The 22653-nt window shown below is 42.5% G+C and overlaps 1 protein-coding gene across 3 annotated transcripts; it reads left to right on the forward strand.

The window, feature by feature from the left end:
* The first annotated feature begins 4189 nt into the window (after nucleotides 1-4189).
* PPM1G (protein phosphatase, Mg2+/Mn2+ dependent 1G) lies at nucleotides 4190-22617 on the forward strand. Of its 3 annotated transcripts, XM_057742777.1 has the most exons (11): nucleotides 4376-4501; nucleotides 6870-6984; nucleotides 17446-17515; nucleotides 17989-18074; nucleotides 18413-18545; nucleotides 19093-19508; nucleotides 20095-20232; nucleotides 20564-20798; nucleotides 21165-21294; nucleotides 21585-21687; nucleotides 22005-22617. In XM_057742777.1, the coding sequence occupies exons 2-11, from the start codon at nucleotides 6928-6930 to the stop codon at nucleotides 22206-22208; spliced, it is 1572 nt and encodes a 523-aa protein (XP_057598760.1). In that variant the 5' UTR covers nucleotides 4376-4501; nucleotides 6870-6927; the 3' UTR covers nucleotides 22209-22617. The 3 variants fall into 3 exon arrangements, with proteins under 3 accessions (XP_057598761.1, XP_057598759.1, XP_057598760.1); XM_057742778.1 differs by lacking the exon at nucleotides 6870-6984 and having other exon boundaries at nucleotides 4190-4501; nucleotides 21926-22198; XM_057742776.1 differs by lacking the exon at nucleotides 6870-6984 and having other exon boundaries at nucleotides 4191-4501.
* Nucleotides 22618-22653: the final 36 nt, after the last annotated feature.

Consider the following 22653-nt stretch of genomic DNA (forward strand, 5'->3'; position numbering starts at 1 on the left):
TCGTTCCCTTCTCTTTTCTAGTAACTTCTAAATATCTGTATTCCTTCTTTCTTAGCCCTAAATCTTGCCACCACTCTTTTTTTTACCCCTCCGTGGACCAATCTTTCATCTTTAATCACACACAGGAAGGAATGTAGCATAAAAACTGCTGAGCTTCCAAAAGTAATCTTTTATGAATAGTATAATGTCATCAGATACTGCATGTGAAGGAAGTATATGAATGGTCAAAAACAGAATTAGGAACCTCAGGAAAAGCCTGGGTATGAGTTAGCCTGGGAGGTCTTAGTCTCAACTTCTTGCCTTTTTCTTATTCTCTCCTCTCAACATCTTCCACATGCAGATTAGGTTTCTCAACCTGTGGTCTGTTACCTTCTGGGGGTCTTGAATTTCCAAGGCATTCTGAGTCTTCTATGAGAATTAAAACAATTTTTTATTGGAATATAGTTGATTTATAATGTGTTAGTTTCTGCTGCACAGCAGTCAGTTATACATATACATATATCCACTCTTTTTTAGATTTTTTTCCCATATAGGTCATTACAGATTACTGAGTAGAGTTCCCTGTGCTATACAGTAGGTCCTTACTAGTTATCTATTTTATATATTGCATTGTGTGTATGTCAATCCCAGTCTCCCAATTATCCACCCCCCACCCCCTGCTTTCCCACCTGGTAACCATCATAAGTTTGTTTTCTACATCTATGACTCTATTTCTGTTTTGTAAATAAGTTCATTTGTACGTTTTTTTAGTTTCCACATATAAGTGACATCATATGATATTTGTCTTTCTCTGTCTGACTTACTTAGTATGGTAATCTCTAGGTCCATCCATGTTGCTGCAAATGGCATTACTTCATTGTTTTTTATGGCTGAGTAGTATTCCATTGTATATATGTACTTCATTTTCTTTATCCATTCCTCAGTCAATGGACGTTTAGCTTGCTTTCATATCTTGGCTATTGTAAACAGTGCTTCAATGAACATTGGGGTGCATGTAACCTTTCGGATTGTGGTTTTCTCCAGATATATGCCCAGGAGTGAGAGAGCTGCACCAGTATATGTGCTACTGAAGTGAACACTTCTATGAGAATTTTAAAATGTTGTTTTAGTTTTATGATATAAGCATTTAAGCATATTTTGGATCATCTGGATTAACATTTTATATTTTTGAGTGATCTTGAGTTTATGTTTAAGTTACAGTTTAAATGGTGTCACATTATATTCTAAAGTTAGCATTTAACTTTTAAGGCAATGTTGCCCAGCCTCGGCTGGGGGGTGGGGGGGGGGCATGGGTTCCCTTAAATTCCTTGAGATCTGCAGGTATGTCTCAGTAGTACACAATTACTCATGCTTGGAAAACACGGCTTAAAACACCTTCTTTTTTCGTCTTTCTCTTATGAGAGATAACTGGAAAGAAGCTCATGAGAGGCTAATAGAAACAGGAAAAAAAAGGTTTTAAAAATGACAAGTATTTGTCAGTGTATTTTCAGTATTTGATCAAGGGACAAGAAAATATAAACAATCTAATTTTAAATGTAAAAATCAGGAATTCCCTGATGGTCCAGTGGTTAAGGACTCGGTGTTTTCACTGCTGGGGCCCGGGTTCAATCCCTGGTTGGGGAACTAAGATCCCGTAAGTGGCACAGCTAATCAATCAATCAATGAATCATTATCTATTATTTCTTAAAATACAGCAAAGGCAATACTTCGATATGGTGAATATGTATAGGAATTGCCAAATACTTAGAATTAGTTATTTTCTATCCACAACAAACCAATTCCATGCCTTTATTCCTTGTTGCTGAGTGAACTTGATATATATTTTAGAGACCCTTTTTATATTCAGGCCAGCCCCTAAAGTACATGTTCAGAAGCTGCTTCTGTTGCCATGTGTGATAGGTCAGATTTTTGAAGCTCATAGTTTACAGACTCATGAAAATCAATCTGTGAATAGAGTATTTTGGAGTATTTTTAGTTAAAAGAAATTTTGTTTTGCTCCCTATCAAAGCATAAAACGTTTGTGTCCTCAGAAGTGTAATGTAATGGTTTGTGGGGAAATGGAGATATTTGCCTCTTTCCTACCTCTTTCTATGAGCCCCTTAGTATCTCCATTTCTCCTCTCAGAGGCACCACTGCCCTCCCAGTGCCTTATTTTTTCTTTAAATCATATTTTCTTTCCCACTATTTTCCTTATCTGTTTTTCTCCCGTTTTGTTTCAGGCTTTCTTCTAGTTTTTGTGAACATAATTTAATGTTATTTCCATTCCATATTTAGATTGTATATATATATACTTAATAAATGGTAGATTTTTGGTTGAATAATAATACAACATTTATGCAAACTTGGCATTTTGTATTCAGCTCCGCTTAGCCTTAAAGCAATCTGGAAAAGTAGATACTGTATGTCTGTTTCATAGATGAGGAACTGAGTCTGAGAGAATAAGTAACTTGTGAAAGACCATATAGGTAATATATATCATCAAAACTCATGCTTTTTTTTCACAATATCACATTCTATTCTTAGAAGAAAAGAAAAAGAGGCTGAGTAATTTCATGCTCCCTTAACACTGCCTTGGTAAGAGATCTCATCAAGGTTTTCATGATGACCAACAGGCCTAATTAACACCTCATAGCCTAACCCCAAGCCAATATTTGCAATGTTTGTACATCTAGCTGTCACCTTAAACCAAAGTCACCATTTTCTCCCCAGACTAGCACTCACCGCTTCCCCCCTCGCCCCCATCGCAACATCTTCTGTTAAAGCTCCACCAATTTTTGTCATTCAGGGTCAAAACATTGGTGATATTCATTCATTCAACAAGTATTTAAATCCTATTGAGCACAGATAAGAATTGTGCTAGGGATGCTGGGGTATACAACAATAAGTTTGACAGAGTTTCTGCCTTCCTAAAGGCTTAGTCTGTCAGGAAAGACACACAAGTGGGGACCCAAACCAGTGTAGGGATATTAGAGATGACTTCCTGAAGGAAGTAACAATGAGAGTGGGTGGGTGGGGAGCTGTGTTCCATGGGTGAAAGCACAGGGGAACCCAAAGACATATTGCTGAAGCACTGGGTAGTGGAAATGCAGACAAAGTGGGAGAGACATGCAGGAATCCTTTCAAGCATGAAGGGTCTGGTAAACTATGTTAAGGAATTTGGATTATCTGAAGGGCAGGAAGAAGCCATGATTAGTTTTGTATTTTAAAAGAATTAATCTGCTTATCCTTTGAGAATTTTTCCTTTCCCTTCCATCCCCTGAATCCGATCTATTACTAAATCCTGTCCATTTCTTGTCTAATGTGTTCCTTTATCTCTATTCCCATTGCCACCACCTTAGTCCCAGCCCTTCTCGGTCTCATGCTTAGATTGAGAGCTTTAACCAGTTTGTCTCCAGACTCTCCCTCCAATCTACACTGCACAGACTAGACCAACAATCCCCAAATGCCGCACCAGGATGACAGTGAAGTCACCTATTTTGGCACTTACGACCATCTCTATCCTATCTAATGTTACTACTTAAAATCACTTTCCAACGAGTCCAGGCAGCTTCCTCACAAACCCTCCCCAAAGCAGTTTACTTTCTTTCTTCAGCCCTACAACCGTGTATTCCCTTCTCCCCGCGGCTTAATGCACGCCTGGGGCATCCTGAGGAACTCAGCTCTTCCACACTCCTTTGAGTTCCTCTCCACCAGCATATACTGGGTCACAGATTAAGGTCTTCATTTTCTTTTGTCAGAAAGACTCTCTCACATCCTATTCGCATAGGCCTCACCAAGCCTGGCCAGGGCACTTCACGCGCTCAGAACAAATACTAGTCAACTTTAATTGAACCGTATCGGGCGGGGTTTGCGGGAGTCTGAGGGCGCGGTGGAGAGTGAGCTGACACGCTGGAGGATGAACCGGAAGTGCCCGGTCCCACACAAAAGAGCTTCAGACAAAACGCGAGAGGCCGGGGCAGGGGAGCGGAGACAGGGGACAGCGGGGGACAGCCGGGGACAGCTACGGGAGAGGAGCAGCCTGCGAGGCGCCCCAAGCGGACCGCGGCCGTTGGTGGGCGTGGCTGCGCCACTCTCGCGGGAGCGGCGGTTGGGCGGGCCGTTGTCCCCGCGGGCGGGGCGAGTTGCTAAGGAAATGACTGCCCGCAGCGCCGCGCCGCGCCGGCCGGGCGGGGTCTGGAGCGGCGCCGTTTCCGCTTCCGCTCCCTCTCTGCTCCCGTCCCGTTACCGCCTCCTGGCCCGCCTCGCGCCTTTCACCGGCACCTTGCGTCGGCCGCGCAGCCCGGCCCGCTCCTGCCACGCGCGCACCCGGGGCTCCGGCTCCGGCGCCGGCACGGGTCGCGCTCCGTTCGCCTGCCCCTGAGGCCGCCGGTCAGCCGCCGCCATGGGTGCCTACCTCTCCCAGCCCAACACGGTGAAGTTCTCCGGGGACGGGGTTGGCGCCTCGCGCCTGCCGCTGCCCTACGGCTTCTCCGCCATGCAAGGCTGGCGCGTCTCCATGGAGGTGAGGCGGGAGGGGCCCATAGGCTGACTGACGGCTGCAGGGCGGGAACCCGACGGAGAAAGGGAGCGGGGGATGGGGGTCATCCCCGGAGAAGGGTCCGAATCGAGAGCCTGTGGCCGCAGCAGCAATTTGGGGGGCGACAGTGAGAGCGGGGCCGGGGCCGAGAAGGAGCTGCCGGTGCTAGGGGGCCGTGTGACGGTGGCCAGCTTGGCGGCAAGGACTCGGCCATGTGGGGAGAGGCATCTTCCGCCCACTGACCGACCTCCCCGTGCCTTCGCGCCATCCGCTCGTGCCAACCCAGCCCTCCAGGCTCGTAAACGGTGTGAGGTTTAGTGTGGGAGTATGGATGAAAAGAGAGACTATTTAGCCATTGACTTCTGCTAGGGAGAGGCGGATAGATGTGAATGACTGCACTTAAAAAAAAAAGTGATGTGAGAGGCCTCTTTGGACGAGGAGTTTGACGTGAAAGGAAGCTAGGCAAATGGTCTGTTTCAAATTCTTAATACCGAGATGCCTGGCCCTGGGCACCACATGTTAATTTCAGAGGTTTGACTTGACCTCCAAGAATTGTCACTCGTTTGTATTCTCTCAGGGCCTTTCCTGGCCTTTGGAGAACTTGGATTGTGACAATCACTATTATTTCTTTTAAAATTGTGCGTGATTTTTTTTTTCCTCACTCGGCATTTCTCTAAAACTTAGTAATTGTCATTTTGCGTGTGCTGCTTGTAGCTTATAATTTCCTTGATTTTCAATCATTTCATCAACTTTTTTTTGTCTTAACCTACAGAGAACTGATTTTCCTTTTATAGAAAATTTCACTATCGATAAAAGGGAAAAATGGAAGAATTCTGGATAAAAAGGAGTAGTGTTGGGTAAATGGGTGTGAAACTACAAAGGAGAACAGAAAACTGGTAGGAGGGAAAGGGAGAAAGACGTGTAAGACGTGTTTTTTGTGAAGAGTATTGTGAGGTCTAGGCAGAGGAGCCAGGGAATTGCTGTAATTATGTCTGGGATTGAAGGTTTATCCACTTACTAGGTGGGCTTCAGGTAACAGCCAAATACTGTCTCCCTTGGGAATTTCCTTCAAATCCCACGCTCCTCCCTGTGGTTAGCTCTGGAATGACAGTATAAACTTAAATGGTTTGTTCTCAGACTCAAGATTTTATACTCACAGCAGACTTTATCATTTGTGAAATCTCAAGAATGGAGAGGATCCTATAGTTCATCTCACCAAGTTTGGCTCCCACATTTTACAGCTCAGAAATTGAGGCCCAGAGAGATTAGGATACTTGTGTCTTGGTGGAAAGAATCTGTAGGATGAAAATTGTTCAAGACCTATACATACTAGACAGTGTTCTCATCTGTGTCAACCTGAAATAAAGCATTTATATTTCTCTATGGTGCACTGTATTGAGCTTACTGGGTGCTTGGTAAATGTAATTGTCCGGCTGGTAGAAACATCTGGATGTAGCTTCAAAAGGGAAGCCTTAATGTCAGCCTGGGGTTTGGGTTAGTTGCTAATTTGGAGGTTCTGGTTCTATAGCATTTTCTGTTAATATTGTAAGATTTGAGGTGACTGTCTCATCTCACAGTAAGGCTTTTCCTTTGGGTTTCTCATTCCATATTTTCCACTTTCCTCTCTGCTGTGGTTTTTCCACTTGTTTGGTACTCTTTCTCATTTTCTTTATGAATTGAGTTGCTTGGCTATTCAGTTTTCCAAGTCCTTTGCCCAGTGATTCTGTATTGTTTGCTTCTTCTCTGCAGGGCATTTGCCTTTATTTTTGGTTTCTCCTCTGGTGATTAGAACATAACTGTTTTCATCAGGGGCTGTTTGGTTTGTAGAGCTCTTGCTAGACTATTCCTTAGATCCTAATCTTCCTCCTGAGACATAACCACTTAGGGTTTTAAAATCTTATTATGTAGTTTCTGAATTTCCCTTTGTTTGAATAGTTAAATATACCTAATCATATCCTCTTGAAGTCCTGTTTGGGAGCCTGTTCTGCTGCATTGATACTTTTGCTCCTGGCTTTGTTTCCTTTCTCCCTAAAGTATAACATAGTTTCTTTGCTATGGCAAGAAAATGACTTCTAGCCTCTTGAGTGAATCTTACCTTTTCAGAAAGTGCACTCCTGTACCTCTTAACCTTTAGGCCTTAATTCTACCAGTTTATGAATTCTATTGACCTTATTTGCTTGGTCCTAATGATTTAGTTGAGGTAAGTTTATCACACCGATGCACATTATAAAGGTTACTGAAATCCTGACTGATGCCTAGATTCAGCCTTAGAGAGTACTGTTTTATCCCTTCTTTTGAGGCAAGGATGGCAACTATCAATAGCTGGCATTTTATACTTTCTGCCTCTCTCCAGCCCCTCTTGCTGTGGAACCAGGGTGTTTTGAGGAGGGGTAATCAAAATACCACAGTTGATGTTCCCTTCCCTTCTTCCTTCTCCATGGTTTGGAGGGACCCTCAAGCTTGTTGAGGTATGTATTTTGGGTTAACAGGTGGGTTGTGAAAGGGTGCCAGAGAAATATATAGTGGAAGGGCTCTGAGTTCCTGGTATCTAATGAGAAGTCCAATTTGAAAACAGTTTTAGTTGATGTAGTCTTAAAGAGACTAGGGTACTTTTAGTTTTTGATTATGAGGTTCTCTGGAAGTGACAAAATTGCTTCCTGTGGGGAATTAGGCATATATATATATATATCAGTCCCTTTCTAAAGGCAGCATCAATACCTAGAGTATAATTTTGAGTAGGCTAGCAGTTTATTGCCATATAGAAAGAAGCTGGCTTATTAATGGTCACAGAGGGTCATCTAGAATTGAATGTAGATAAGGTTGAGCAGAAAGTCCTTAAGATACATGCATGACAGTTTCAATCATTATATTAATAGGGTAAATATAAAATGGGTTATGACAGACATGCTGTGGGGTTCCACATGAGACAGGGCCTCTGAGGCTGAAGAGCATTTATTGTTTGTTCCTCAGATTAGTGTCTCATCTCTAGCTTAAAGCACTTTTTTCTTACTGAACCAGATCAGAATTCCTTTGTCTAGGATACAGTTAAGCAACTTTCATAAAAGGGCATTCTTTTTGATGAGCATGCAGTACCTGTTCTTCACAAGTCAAAGATAGTGTGAAATGATATCAAATGTTCATCCATTAATATGGAGAAATTGTTTTCTACTAATACTGTTCCTTTATAAGTTTTCAAGCAACTGTAAGTTACGGTCAGAACTTATTTCTCAAGATTTCAAGAATATTTTACATAAATTATTTCTGTTGCCCCAATCCCCTAGCAGTTAATAGTACTTCTTAACCCCCTGAACCTCTGTGGGGTTATCATCTTGGAAATATACTTAGAGAAGTAAGGGCTTGAATTTGAGTGTAGAAATTTGACAGATGTCATCAGTAGTTTTCGCCATTCCCTCTAGATCTAGTTCAAAGATGGAGTATATCAACTTTTAATCATGCATAGTACTGGAAAATGTATATACAGGCCCCCCCTCTTTATTTTTTTAAGTTGGAGTATAATTGCTTTACAGTGTTATGTCAGTTGTTGCTGCACAATGAAGTACATCAGCAGTATGTATATGTGTATCCCCTTTCTCTTGGACCTCCCTCCTCCTCCCCATCCCATCCATCTAGGTCATTGCAGAGCACTGAGTTGAGCTCCCTGTGCTATACCACAGGTTCCCACCAGCCATCTATTTTACAGGTGGTACTGTATCCCTTTTTAAACAACTGTATGGAAGTATAATTCAGGTACCATATCCATTTAAAGTGTACATTTCAATGGTTAATATACTCAGGGAGTTGTGTAGCCATCAGCACTATCAATTTTAGAACATTTTCATCACCCCAAAAAGAAACCTTGTAGCCGATATTAGTCACTCCCCCCCCCCCCCCAAATCCCTGGCAACCACTAATTTATGTTATGTCTTACAGGTTTGTCTGTTCTGAGCATTTCATATAAATATGTCACCTTTTATGTCTGGCTGCTTTTGCTAAACATAATATTTTTAAGGGTCATCCACGCTGTATCATGAATCAATCAGTACCTCATTCCTTTTTATGGCTGAATAATCTTCCATTGTGTGCACATTTTGTTTATCCATTCCTCAGTTGGTGGATGTTTGGATTTCCACAGTTTGGCTATTATGGATAATGATGCTGTGAACATTCATGTTACAATTTTTGTGTGGAAGTTTTATTTCTCTTGAGTATATACCCAGGAGTGGAATTGCTAGGTCATACAGTAACTCCATGTTTAAGATTTTGAGGAACTGCCTAACTATTTTCCAAAGTGGTTACACTGTTTTACATTTCTACCAGCAATGTATGAGGGTGTCAGTTTCTCTACCTCCTCTCTACACCTGTTATCTTTTTTGTTTTTCCCAATTATAGCCATTCTGGTGGGTGTGAAATGGTATTTCATTGTAGTTTATTTATTTATTTATTAATTAATTTATTTATTTATTTAATAGGCTGCATCGGGTCTTAGTTGGGGCATGCGGGGTCTTCGTTGCTGTGCGTGGGCTTTTCTCTAGTTGTGGCATCTGGGCTCCAGATGCAGGCTCGGTAGTTATAGCACGCAGGCTTAGTTGCCCCATGGCATGTGGGATCTTAGTTCCCCGATTGGGGATGGAACCCGTGATCCCTGCATTAGAAGGCGGATTCTTAAGCACTGGACCACCAGGGAAGTCCCTTCATTGTGGTTTTGATTGTATTTCTCTGATCGCTAATGATATTTGAGCATCTTTCCTTATACTTATGGGCTGTTTATGTATCCTTGGAGAAATAGGTGTTTAGATCCTTCGCTTTTTTTTTTTCCCCCTGCTCTGCTGAGCAGCATGCGGGCATGTGGGATCTTAGTTCCCCCTCTAGGGATAGAACCCATGCCTCCTGTAGTGGAAGCACAGAGTCTTAACCATTGGACCGCCAGGGAAGCCCCTGTTGGGATACTTTAAAGCACAGAGTGTTTAATTTCGACGCAGTCCAGTTTATCTGTTAAGAGTTTTATAGTTTGGGCTCTTACATTTGGGTCTGTGATCCATTTTGAGTTAGTTTTTATATATGCTGTAAAGGAGGGGTCCAACTTCATACTTTTACATCTGGATATGTGTTTGTCCCAGCATCATTTGTTAAAAAGCCTATTCTTTTCCCTCTTTGAATTATAGTGGCGTCATTGTTTAAGATCAATTAACCATAAATATGAGGGTTTATTTCTGGACTCTTAATTCCTTTCCATTGATCTATGAAACACACTGTCTTGATTACTATAGCTTTGTGGTTTTGGAGTTGGGATGTATGAGTCTTCCAGCTTTGTTCTTTTTCTTGTTTCTTCTTTTTGGGTCCCTCATATTTCCATATGAACTTTAGGATCAGCTTATCGATTTCCATAAAAAAGTCACCTGGGATTTTGATAGGGATTGTTCTGAATTTGTAGATCAATTGATGAGTATTACTATCTTAATGATATTAAGTCTATAGTTTTCTTGTGATGTGGGTCTGGTTTTGGTATCAGGATAATACTGGCCTCATAGAATGAGTTGGAAAGTGTTACCCCTCTTCTGTATTTTGGAAAAGTTTGTGAAGAATTGCTATTAATTCTTCTTTAAATATTTGGTAGAACTCACCAGTGATAACCATCTGAGACTGGGCTTTTCTGTGTAGGAAGTATGTCTGATAAAATACACATAAAATTTACCACCTTAACCATTTAAAACGTACAGTTCAGTAGTGTTAAGTAAATTCACATTGTTGTGCAACCAGTCTCCAGAACTCTTTTCATCTTGCAAAACTGAAACTCTATACCCATTAAACTACTCCCTACTCCCCCTCCCCCCAGCCCCTGACAGCCACTGTTCTACTTTCTGTCTCTATGAATTTGACTACTCTGGGTACCTCATATAGAGACATATTTGTCTTTATGACTGGCTTATTTCAATAGCATAATGTCCTCAAGGTTCGTCCATGTTGTAGCATGCGTGAAAATTTCCCTTCTTTTTAAGGATGAATGATACTCCTTTGTATGTATATACCACATTTTGTTCATCCATTCATCTGTTGATGAACATGTGGGTTTTTCCACTTTTTGGCTGTTGTGAACAAAGTTGCTATGAACATGGGTGTGTAAATATCTCTTTGAGACCCTAATGGGAAGTTTAAGATCAACGTGTCTGGAGAGGGCCCACTTCCTGGTTCACTGTGGCTGTGCTTTAGCTGTGTCCTCACATGGCAAAGGACCTCTCTGGGGTCTCTTATAAGGGCACTGATTTCATTCATCAGGGCTCCTCCCTCATGACTTAATTACATCCCAAAGGTGATGAATTTTCAACATATGAGTGTTAGGGAGACACAAAACATTCAGTCAATAGCACAGTGGTAATACATGCATATAATTTAAAAAGTCAGACAGTAATACTTTTTAAAATAAAAAATTTTGGTTCCCTTTCCAACCACCTTCAAAATTGTTATCTTGAGTTGCAAAGATTTAGATAAACTTAAGTATCATAAATCTAAATGATTGATCAAGTGACACAGGACCCTTTGTGGATGTATTGTAACCTTAGGAGATTGACATCATGAAAGATAACCAGGGCTTCCTAGGTGGCGCAGTGGTTAAGAATCCGCCTGCCAATGCAGAGGTCACGGGTTCAATCCCAGCTCCAGGAAGATCCCACATGCCGCGGAGCAACCAAGCCCGTGTGCCAAAAAAAAAAAAAAAAGATAACCAGGCCTTTATTAATAACAGATCCATTGGTTGTCTAAAAGATCAGAAGGGGCTGTGTGATACAGGATTTAGTAAGGCAAGACTGAAGAGCCCTGATTCAGGTGACCTGTGTATTCTGCATCATTTCTTTTAGACCATCTTGCTGGTTATTGTGTTATGATACATCTCTAGGTTTAGGGTAGTAAATGAAGGAAGACATATCACTAAGATATTTGTTCTGAGGCAGCTGGGAACTCACCATCATAAGCAAACATCCTGCTATGTTACAGAACATAGTGTTAGGCCCCAGAGCTGTAAAGAAATTTAAGACAGTCTGTTTTCATGCTGTTTTGGACCTAGAACTCCTTTTTCCTTTATGTAATGTTGGATAACAATACAAGATATCATATGCTGAATGCCAAATTATTGGTAGAGGCAATAAATATTAAAAGAGTTCAGGGGGAGAACGATCACAGAGTATTGGTGTGATAAAGATCTCTTGGAGGTGGTGAGACTAACTGGACCTTTAGGAAAGAGTATAAATGGTAACAAATAGGAGGAAAGTGGGAGAAAAAAAAGTCCTAGAAGAAGGAAGGGATAGGAGGAAAGACCGAGACAGGCATGCTTACTACTTTGCTTGCGTAGGGTATTTAGCATCAAGAGTGTCAAGGATAGTTTCTGGGCTTCCTAGGTGGCACAGTGGTTAAGAATCCGCCTGCCAATGCAGGGGACAGGGGTTTGAGCCCTGCTCCAGGAAGGAAGATCCCGCATGCCGCAAAGCAACTAGGCCCGTGCGCCACAATTATTGAGCCTGCGCTTTGGAGTCCGTGAGCCACAACTGTTGAGCCCATGTGCTGCAACTACTGAAGCCCACGTGCCTAGAGTCCATGCTTCGCAGCAAGAGAAGCCACGGCAATGAGGAGCCCGCGCACCACATCGAAGAGTAGCCCCCGCTCGCTGCAACTAAAGAAAGCCCACGCGCAGCAAAAAAAGACCCAACACAGCCAATTAAATAAATAAATTAATTAATTAATTAAAACAAACAAACACACAAAAAGAGTAATTTCTTTTGGGGAATGGTACAAGTTAAAGAGATTAGGTTATGGAGATGGATAGGAATGATTATTCAGTGCCTTAAATTGTCAGTAAGTTGTATGGAATTAATCTAATGCAGTAGAGTCCATTGAAGGGTCTAGCAATAAAATGTTATATTAGGGAGATTAATCTGGCAGCTGGATGTATGTGGGCTGGATTACAGGTGGCAGAGAGTCGAGACAGGAGAGGAGTTAAAATGCTGTTAAGAGTAAAGTAATCCAGGGTCATAATTATGAGGGAAAAGTCAGCAGGGCTCAGTGATGGATGGTGGAAGACAGCCAGGAAGTCAAGGAGGACTGATATTAGGTGTTGCATAGGAGATTTAAGATTCCGTTGACAGAGTTGCTCAGTGGTTAAGAATCCGCCTGCCAATGCAGGGGACATGGGTTCTATCTCTGCTCCAGGAAGATTCCACATGCCACAGAGCAACTAAGCCTGTGTGCCACAACTACCGAGCCTGTGCTCTAGAGCCCGTGAGCCACAACTATTGAGCCCATGTGCCGCAACTACTGAAGCCTGCATGCCTAGAGCCCATGTTCTGCAACAGGAGAAGCCATGGCAATGAGAAACCCGCACTCCACAATGAAGAGTAGCCCCTGCTCCCCGCAACTGGAGAAAGCCCATGTGCAGCAACGAAGACCCAACACAGCCAATAAATAAATAAATAAATAAGATTCCATTGACAGAAATAAGACATGTAGGAGAAGCTCTGATTTTTTTGGAGACTGCCGAGTTCCTGTTTACATATGTTAAGTTTCAGGTGGGTAAGGGACATCTTGTAGAAACAGGCAATTGGAGGTATAGAACTACAGTTCTTCACAGAACCCAAGAGAACTTTTGAGAAAGTTAACATGGTTTGTACTATTTAATTACATACAGTGGTTGGGGAGAATGAAGCCTGTAACATGGCTATTTGGATTGCTGTTGTAGTTACTGTCTGCTTTGTGAAGTAGAATCTTGAAGAAGGGTTTGAGTTTAAGAGGAAATGTTAATCTAGAAAGAGAGGAGAAATACTGCTTCTGAGGCAGAAGTGAAGGAGATACAGCTATGGAGAAATTTTGAGTTAGAATAGGGAAGATGAGGTAGATCTTGAAATAAGACCTTGATCTAAGTAAAGTAAGCAGTTAAACTCATCTGCTAAGAGTGAAAAGAAAATAGCATTAAGAGCTTGAATAGTGTGGGAAAGGTTTGTGACTGACTGGTTAATATATTTAAGAGTCAGCTGCAGAAGAGAGGAAAAAAATGCTACATGGAAGTAGTCACCACAATCAACACGATTTCACGATATTTGATGACTGCTGATACTTTTAGTGGCTAAGGTTCAAGGGTAAAGAAAGCAGTTGGTCGGGTTATACAACATTGGATGAGTTTTTCTAGATTGCTAAGAGACAGTGTTGAAATACTTAGCTCCGACACAGAAAGGGACAGAAAGACAAGGGTAGAGGTGGGCGGGGGGCACGGCGGCTATGATTGAAGATGTGAGGGGGAGATGGAAGTGCTTAAAGAAGTCAGAGCAGTTCCAAGCGTTATAGATCCAAAGCCTCACCGAGAAGTGGAGGAGAAGGTAATGTGGAGTAGTTCTAGGAACTGAGACCTCAAGGTATAAGATGAATCTTTATTGTGGGCATTCCTCTTTGAGAAAAAGGATAGAGAAGACGAATGTGAACCAGGTACTAAATTTCAGAGCAGAATACATATACTTACATATTATGTTCCAGTTTACAAAGAATTTTTACATGTTTTATATCATCCTCACAATAGTCCTGTGATGATATGAGTAATGTAGATATTCTTATTCTATATTATAGAGGGTAAAACTGAGGCACATCAAGATAGCTGACCAGAGACCACACAGTATATGGTAGCTTGGCAACTAAAGGACAATTCATAGGTTTCTTTTGTTGCGGTCATTAGTCAGAATGGAATGATATGGCTAATTTACAAAAATAAAAATCTTGAAAAGTAGGAAATAATTATTACCCAAATCTCACTCTCTACTAAGTTCGATGTGTGATCTTAAAGACTTCTAACATACAGACACTTTATTTTTTGCTTTTTATCACTTAATATGTTGTGAACGTATTTCTAAGTGAACACATAGTCATCATTTCTAACAGCTGCATGTGTTTCGTTGGAGAGATGTACTGTTTGTAATCTAATCTAGTCATGGAAATTTATATGGTTATAATTGTTTTGTATTATAAATAATGCTGTAATGAACATTCTTCGTATCTTTGTATCCTTGTGTTAGTACTCCATAAGATAAACTTAGAAGTCAAATTGCTAGATCCAAAGATATGTACATTTTGATACATATTACCAAGTTGCCCTCCAGGAAAACTACTAATTTATATCCTGTTGATCCGAGTACATGAGAATGTGTTTTTATCTTCACTCTTATTACAACTGGATACTATTAATCTTTTTCATCATTCTAATTTGCACAAAAGGATAGTTCTTTTTTTTTTAATGTTCATTTCTTTGATTACTATTGAGGTTTATTTTTTCCTGTGTTCACTGATGCTGATCTTCTGCTTCAAAATCACGTGATCTTGTGAGGAACAGATAAGAAGTCAAAAAGATTTTTTTAACTAGAGGTGTGTGTTCAAAAGAGATGGTACAGCCGTGATTTAGAGTGGCATTGCAGGACAGAAAGACCATTTGATTCTCTTGGTCCACTGGGAAGTAGTGAACAGAAACAGCGCTCCTCTCTTCTCTACCAAAAAAGTGGAATTGGTTGGAGCAGCCTCTCAAGTTTTAGTATATATTGAGTCTTTTTTAAAAATACATTTAATTTACTTTTGCAAAAGCTAAACATTCCCATGGTTCAGTCTCACTCCCATCAGTCTGTCTGCACCCTCGTGCCCCCCCCACAGTTTACTTTTATTAGTTTTCTGTGTGTCCTTGTAGTATTAAAGTATGAGAAGACAAATGTCTATTCCTATGTTCCCTCTTACACAAAAAGCAGCTTGTAAATATATCATTATGCACTTTGCTTGCTTTATTTAACAGAATATCTTGGAGATCTTCCATGGATTTTTTTTTTAAGGAAGGCAATATTTGTGGATCTCCAGTATTCACTAAAATGATTTGAATTTAATGTTACTTAAATGTGTACAAATGTAGAACTGGACATAAATTCTATGCCAACAAACCAAACTACAAAATCAACAGAATTAAAATCAACATTAATGTGACACAACTGTTTTGCTGAAACTAATAAGACACAGCATGACCAAGGTAGTGACTGCTAAGGTAGAGTTTCTTACGGGTTTAGCATACTTGTGCTACACTGTCCCATTCCGATTCTCTCACTGCTTTTCTGTCATCCAACCCATCGCTTCTCACTTTTTCTTTATTTCATAGCACTACCATTTTTCTATGTGAATTATGCTATCATTCTATATGATTTACCTATTTATTGTGTATTGTGTTGTCTATACCCCTCACTAGAATGTAAGTTTTTTTGTGAAGTGTGGGTCTTTATTTTGTTCACTGATATGTCCTGAGCACCCAGAACACATCCTGGCACATAATGGATACTCAAATATTTGATGAATGAATGAATGAACAAATGAATTCTTAGGCACATTAAAGTCTGAGAACCACTGTAGAGGATGCTGGGGTAAAAGACAATCATAACAGGCAAGAAAGTGCTAAGATGTTGGTTAGAGGAGAGGAAGGCCCAGTAAGATAAACCCTGGCTTAGAGGGTTGGGAGGTCAGCATGGCTGGTGGTGGAGTGGTTGGAGGAGGGAGACAGGAAGAAGATGACCTTTGGTGTGTGGTATTCTCCATAGGCCATCAAAAGCCTTCTGTGGATGCCCATTAGCTTCTGGGGCATTTTCTCCTGGAGACAGTCAGAGGGAAATACAAGAGTAGCTCCTTTTCAGTGCTCTGCTTCTCTACCTTAAAACTAAGTTTTATTTTCTAGACTTGTATAATGAAGGCATAGTCTTATTTTAGGGACAACAGAACTACTACACTCAGGTCTTCTGACTATCAATATAATTAGAAAATTTTAAATACTAATACCTAAAAGACAAAGGAGAACTATTAACTTTACTATTAAAGTAAATACCTCCTTTTATCCTTGTCTGTAGAGAATACCTGGAAGAAAGGTTGAGTTATTTTCAGAGATGGGGCAGAGTAAACTGCGGTAGCCTTTTGTATAGGTCTGACAATCTTGCCTGAACTTTGGTTACGCCTGGAATATTAGTTTGGGGTGGCAGAGTTTTATTAACAGAAGAATTTGATCAAGCCCAGCCTCTCAAATAAACTGTTGGTCCTGCAGTGGCAGGACCATTGCAAATTTCTCTTCAGGTGTGCTTTGCCTTCAGCATTAAATGGTATCTCAGTTCCAGCTGGGGATAGGAGGTGGGACAGCTGATTTAATGGGACATTGTAAATTTCAGTTACCAAGTACTACACACGGTGTAGTTTAATGACTATTTGTTGGAAAGATATTCTTTTGTAAATATATCCTCCGCCTAGCTTGGGGGGTAACTTCTTAAATGAGTTAAACTTTGAGAGCAAAGGGGAGTAATTTGTTTACGTGGTACTTTTTGAGGGGTGGGGAGTATGCAGCTTTACCATTTCTAGTGCTTTCACTCAGGCTGTCTTAGGATTCTCCTAGAAACTTTGCAGGTCGGTAATGCCCTCAGGTCGCTTTTTGCTATCTTCCCAACATTTTCTTCCTTGAAGTTCACTGATTCATAGCATGGGTCTGGAAGTGACTTTAAAGATCCTTTATTCTGGTTCTTCCCATAGTTGCCACAAATCCAAAAGGGTCAGGTCTAGAGTTGCAACAGCCAAACATTCTGCCATCTGGACTGAGATCTCCTAGGCTGAGGCTGCTAGACTGCAGAGGTAGTGACCTGATTCATCTCTTTCCCTTCTTCCCTCCCTCCTTCCTTTCCTTCCCCCCCTTCCCTACCTTGCAATCCTTCCTTTCTCCCTCCCCTATAATGTTGTCATTTTATCATCCCATCTTCCTTTCTTATTTCTAGGCCATGTAGGTCAGCCAGGGAAGGGTTAGTGAGATTAAGGTGTGGAGGCGATCCTTATGGCCTGTGGTGCACAAGGAAGAATAATATCCTTTGACCTTAAGAAATGCTGATTATGCTCTTTTTTCCTAGGATGCTCACAACTGTATTCCTGAGCTGGACAGTGAGACAGCTATGTTTTCTGTCTACGATGGACATGGAGGTAACTTTAGCAGATCATATTGGTAACATTCTAGGGCCCCACTTCCAGGTCCTTTGCTCTTTTACCTTCCAGGGTTTTGGTCCCCAGGTATCATTTCCTGCCTAGTGCTGTTTTTCTCTGTTCTGCCCTTCTTCCTTCCCAGTAGGATATTATATTGGTTCTTAATCTTACCAGGCCTTGTTTTTAATCCAAGAAGGCTCTTCCTACATTAGCATTTGTCTCTTTTTCACTGAAAACTGAGTATACAGGTGAGAAAAGACATGGGATTTATTAATATGGCCCTGAGAGAGGTGATGGTGAAATCTGTTTTCTTGGTCAGAACTTCCCAAAACAGTGTCCTTCAAATAGGTTTCATTTGTGGTAAGATATTCATCTCCTCAATCCTTAGGATTCACTCTAGAATGGTGTGCTGATATTATATCACTTTCTGTGTATGCAAAGCTATGCTCTGGGTGACTTTACCTTTCTTCTAGGGGAGGAAGTTGCTTTGTACTGTGCCAAATATCTTCCTGATATCATCAAAGATCAGAAGGCCTACAAAGAAGGCAAGCTACAGAAGGTCTGTCTTCCCACACTGTTCATTCTCCACTTCTGCAGACTTTATTTTTCCAATCCTTGGCTTTTCCTTTTTCATTGCCACCCAGCTTCTTCTTACTGTATTTCTTAAAGAATTCTGTACCTAAAATGAGCTCATTCTCATTTGGTCCTTTTTAGAGCTACCTTGTTGATTCCCAAGTGTCTAAACTGTTTTTCATTTGTCTGTGAGTGTGTCACATCTTGGTGGATCACACTCTAATTTTCATTCCATCGTCGTGCCCAGGATTGTGTATCGGCAATTCATTTTGTACCCGTGCACTTTTTCCTACACTTGCCTCATAGTTATTTGCTTATATTCAGGCTTTGGAAGATGCCTTCTTGGCTATCGATGCCAAACTGACCACTGAGGAAGTCATTAAGGAGCTGGCACAGATTGCAGGGCGACCCACTGAGGATGAGGATGAAAAAGAAAAAGTAGCTGATGAAGATGATGGTGAGTGTGGCATCTTTTGTTTGAGAGGAAATTGGCATAGTAAAGAACTGTTCTTTAATATATATTAGTTATGTGTCAGTTCTGAGAGATGGCTTCCTAGAGATCTGGGAAGTCCTCATGTTAAAGAATCTTCTGCACTACAGGTGGTTTATGAAAAGGAGAGAGAGGATCAACCTTTGTTAAGTTCGTAGTGTTGTAGTTGTAAGCATTTTTATATACATTATCTTTTGTCATTGTGATAGGGTCTTTCTGGTTCCTTTTAATGTTTATGTGATTTTTTTTAAGGCTGGAGTTGCTGTTAGCCATAGCAGCCGGTCATTAAGCCTGGGTCCTCAGCCAGGGTTTTGAACTTAGCAGTAAAAAATGAGAGGTGATAGGGAACACATACAGTAACTAGTATTCCTTTGGAATACTAGGAAAATACTAGCAATGGGAGGTGGGAGTTGGTGGGGATGTTGGAACTCAGGTTGCAAGGGCCGTGGAGGTAGTAAGGACTGATTCCGTGAGGAGTCTGGCATGGGGCGCTGATTTAGCCTCTCCCCTGCAGTGGACAATGAGGAGGCTGCACTGCTGCATGAAGAGGCTACCATGACTATTGAAGAGCTGCTGACACGCTACGGGCAGAACTGTCACAAGGGTGCTCCCCACAGCAAATCTGGAGCTGGGACAGGCGAGGAACCAGGGTCCCAGGGCCTCAATGGGGAGGCAGGACCTGAGGACCCATCTAGGGAAACTTCTTCAGAGGAAAATGGCCCCACAGCCAAGGCTCACACGGGCCTTTCCTCCAACTCGGAATGTGGGACTGAGGCAGGCCAAGGTGGGGAGCCTGGCACTCCCACTGGTGAGGCTGGGCCTTCCTGCTCTTCAGCCTCTGACAAGCTGCCTCGAGTTGCTAAGTCCAAGTTCTTTGAGGACAGTGAGGATGAGTCAGATGAGGCGGAGGAGGAAGAGGAAGACAGCGAGGTAAGGGCCCATTGGGGGCAGACAGATGTTGAAGCTGTAGAGAGGGCCTGGTTGGTTGCTGTGCATAGCTTTCTACTCTTTCCCGTCTCCTATTTTGACATCATCCCCCAGCTCTAGTCTAAGCTTTTTTAAAATTCATTATCTCCACCAACATGGGTACCATTAGTTCTCTTACCTTTTCCTTTGTTGACATTATAATAAATAGATCTAGTTCTGGCCTTTCAGAGTCTGTCTTCTAGAGAGAGAACAAGAAGATGGTGGTTGTTACTTTGAATACTTGGGTGTTTCTTTTTCTGGGCAACTTATTCTCTGGTCATGTTGCCTGGAAGGTGCTTTTGGCTAGCAGCTCTGGCCTGCCCCAGGGTTTCCTGCTACTGACTGCTGAACGTAGTTCAGGATATCAGTTATATCCATCCTAGTCCTCTCTCCCTTTCTCCACATTTTTCCATCATGATTATATATTTGCATCTTTCAGTGTTTTGAGGATCTGTGTTCAGTCAGGGCCTGTTGGTTCTGAGTGTGAGCTGGGGGGAGTGGGCAAGGAGGTCATCCCAGTCTCAGTAGCCTGGGATTATCCCTCTGGCAGGAATGCAGTGAGGAAGAAGATGGCTACAGCAGTGAAGAGGCAGAGAATGAAGAAGACGAGGATGACACTGAGGAGGCTGAAGAGGATGAGGAAGAAGAAGAGGAGATGATGGTGCCTGGGATGGAAGGCAAAGAGGAGGTGTGTGGGGAAAGGGGGGCAACGAGTCTGGGAAAGCCAATAGGCCAGGTGTGAATTCTCTGATGTTGATTTTGGGAGAAGGGTCCCCTTCCTGTCTTAGCACTGAAGTCATGGTCATGGAGGGATTTATTCTGCAAGGGCAATTAGGTCTTTCAGGTAGAATTATCTTGGAACAGGGGGAGAGCATGCTGTATACTCTGGAAAGATTAAATCTATGCTCCTCCTGTCTGTTAAAGCTCTCTTGGTGGTCCTAGTGAGAAGAGAAAACATAGGGAAATGATTAGAGCTGGTGTCTGGAAGCTCCCATGATGCTCCCTTTCTTCCTTTTAAGCCTGGCTCTGACAGTGGTACAACAGCTGTGGTGGCTCTGATACGAGGGAAGCAGTTGATTGTAGCCAATGCAGGAGACTCCCGCTGTGTGGTGTCTGAGGCTGGCAAAGCTTTAGACATGTCCTATGACCACAAACCGGAGGATGAAGTGGAGCTAGCACGCATCAAGAATGCTGGTGGCAAAGTCACCATGGATGGGCGAGTCAATGGTGGCCTCAACCTCTCCAGAGCCATTGGTAAGGGCCAAGAAACTATGGGGTCTTGTTCTCTGTTCCAGACTACCTATAGCAAACTTTAATCTTCATAGCCTTTTTATCTTTCCAAGTAGTTTTGTATCTGTTACCTCTGTCCCTTAATCATCTCTGTGAAATAGGTAAGATAGGTATCATTTCTAGATGATGAAAAAGGTTAGTGACTGCCCTAAGGTTCAGCAACCCAAAGACAGGGCTGAAAACAGAAAAACTAGAACTCACTTTCTCCGTTCCACTAGATTATGGAATTTTGTAAAGATGGGAAATGAATGGCAGGGTTTGACTGGCTTCAAACACAAATCAGTGGGAAGTGCTCAAACTACTTACTCATCAACAAACCTTTTACTTCAGGAGACCACTTCTACAAAAGAAACAAGAACTTGCCACCTGAGGAACAGATGATATCGGCCCTTCCTGACATCAAGGTGCTGACTCTCACTGACGATCATGAATTCATGGTCATTGCCTGTGATGGCATCTGGTGAGCACCGGCGAGACACCCTGAAATCCCCCTGCAGCATTACTTCTCTTCTAGGGCTCTGAGCTGCTTTATCTTCCTTCTGATGGCTGCAGTCAGCCCCTTTTCTCCGGCTGCTCTAGAATTAGAGCCTAGATAGGCAGCTTGGTGTCAAGACCTCCAAGCCTAAGGCAGAGCTGAGACGTCTCTGTGGGTGTTTATGTTGGCTTCAGCCATCTGTTACCTCTATCCATAGTCCTCTACTCTGTCTTGGTGGGACTAAAGAAGATTCTTACTGTTGTTTTTGACCCTAGGAATGTGATGAGCAGCCAGGAAGTTATAGACTTCATTCAGTCGAAGATCAGCCAGCGTGATGAAAATGGAGAGCTTCGGTTATTGTCATCCATCGTGGAAGAGGTGAGTCCCAGGGTAAAGGAGAGAGGGTGTTTGGTCTGTGTATCCAGGGTTTTCTCTTTTGGCCTGAGTTAAGACCAGAGCCTGGGAGTATCACTAATTACTGACAGATATTAAACTCTGACTAGAAAGTTCCACTTTCCCTCATTTCCCTGACTTACCCTTATGCCTCGTGGTCTAGCAAGTAGCCCGTTTTGTGACACCTGTTGCCCATTCCCCTCCTTCTGCCACCCTGTCTCAGCAAGGCCAGCCCTCCGAGAGTTTGGATTCCCAGGAAGGTTTTCAAACCCTGAAGCTGAGCTACCCCATCCCTTTTGTAGCTGCTGGATCAGTGCCTGGCACCAGACACTTCTGGGGACGGTACAGGGTGTGACAACATGACCTGCATCATCATTTGCTTCAAGCCCCGAAACACAGCAGCACTTCAGCCAGAGAGTGGCAAACGAAAACTGGAGGAGGTGCTCTCTACTGAGGAGGCTGAAGAAAATGGCGACAGTGACAACAAGAAGGCCAAGCGGGACTAGCAGTTGTCCAGACCCCTGCCCACCTAGACTGTTTTCTGAGCCCTCCAGACTGAGACTGAGTTTTGTCTTTTTCCTTTAGCCTTAGCAGTGGTTATGAGGTGTGCAGTGGGGAGCTGGGTGGCTTTGCTCAGGCCATTCCAAAGAGGGCTCTCCCTCCACACGGCAGCCTGGGAGCCTCTGCTGTCCTCCCCAGCCTCCTCCTTGCTCCTTGGGGCTCATCACCGGTTCTGTGCCTGTGCTCTGTTGTGTTGGAGGGAAGGACTGGTGGTTCTGGTTTTTACTCTGTGAACTTTATTTAAGGACATTCTTTTTTATTGGCGGCTTCATGGCCCCCAGCCGCTTGCACCCGCTCTCTGTTGTACACTTTCAATCAACACTTTTTCAGACTAAAGGCCAAAACCTAATTGTGCCGTGGTGTCCTTTTTTCTCTGCTGCCATCCTGTCC

The sequence above is a fragment of the Hippopotamus amphibius genome, chromosome 7 (genome assembly GCF_030028045.1).
Source record: "Hippopotamus amphibius kiboko isolate mHipAmp2 chromosome 7, mHipAmp2.hap2, whole genome shotgun sequence".
In the NCBI taxonomy this organism is placed as follows: domain Eukaryota; kingdom Metazoa; phylum Chordata; class Mammalia; order Artiodactyla; family Hippopotamidae; genus Hippopotamus; species Hippopotamus amphibius.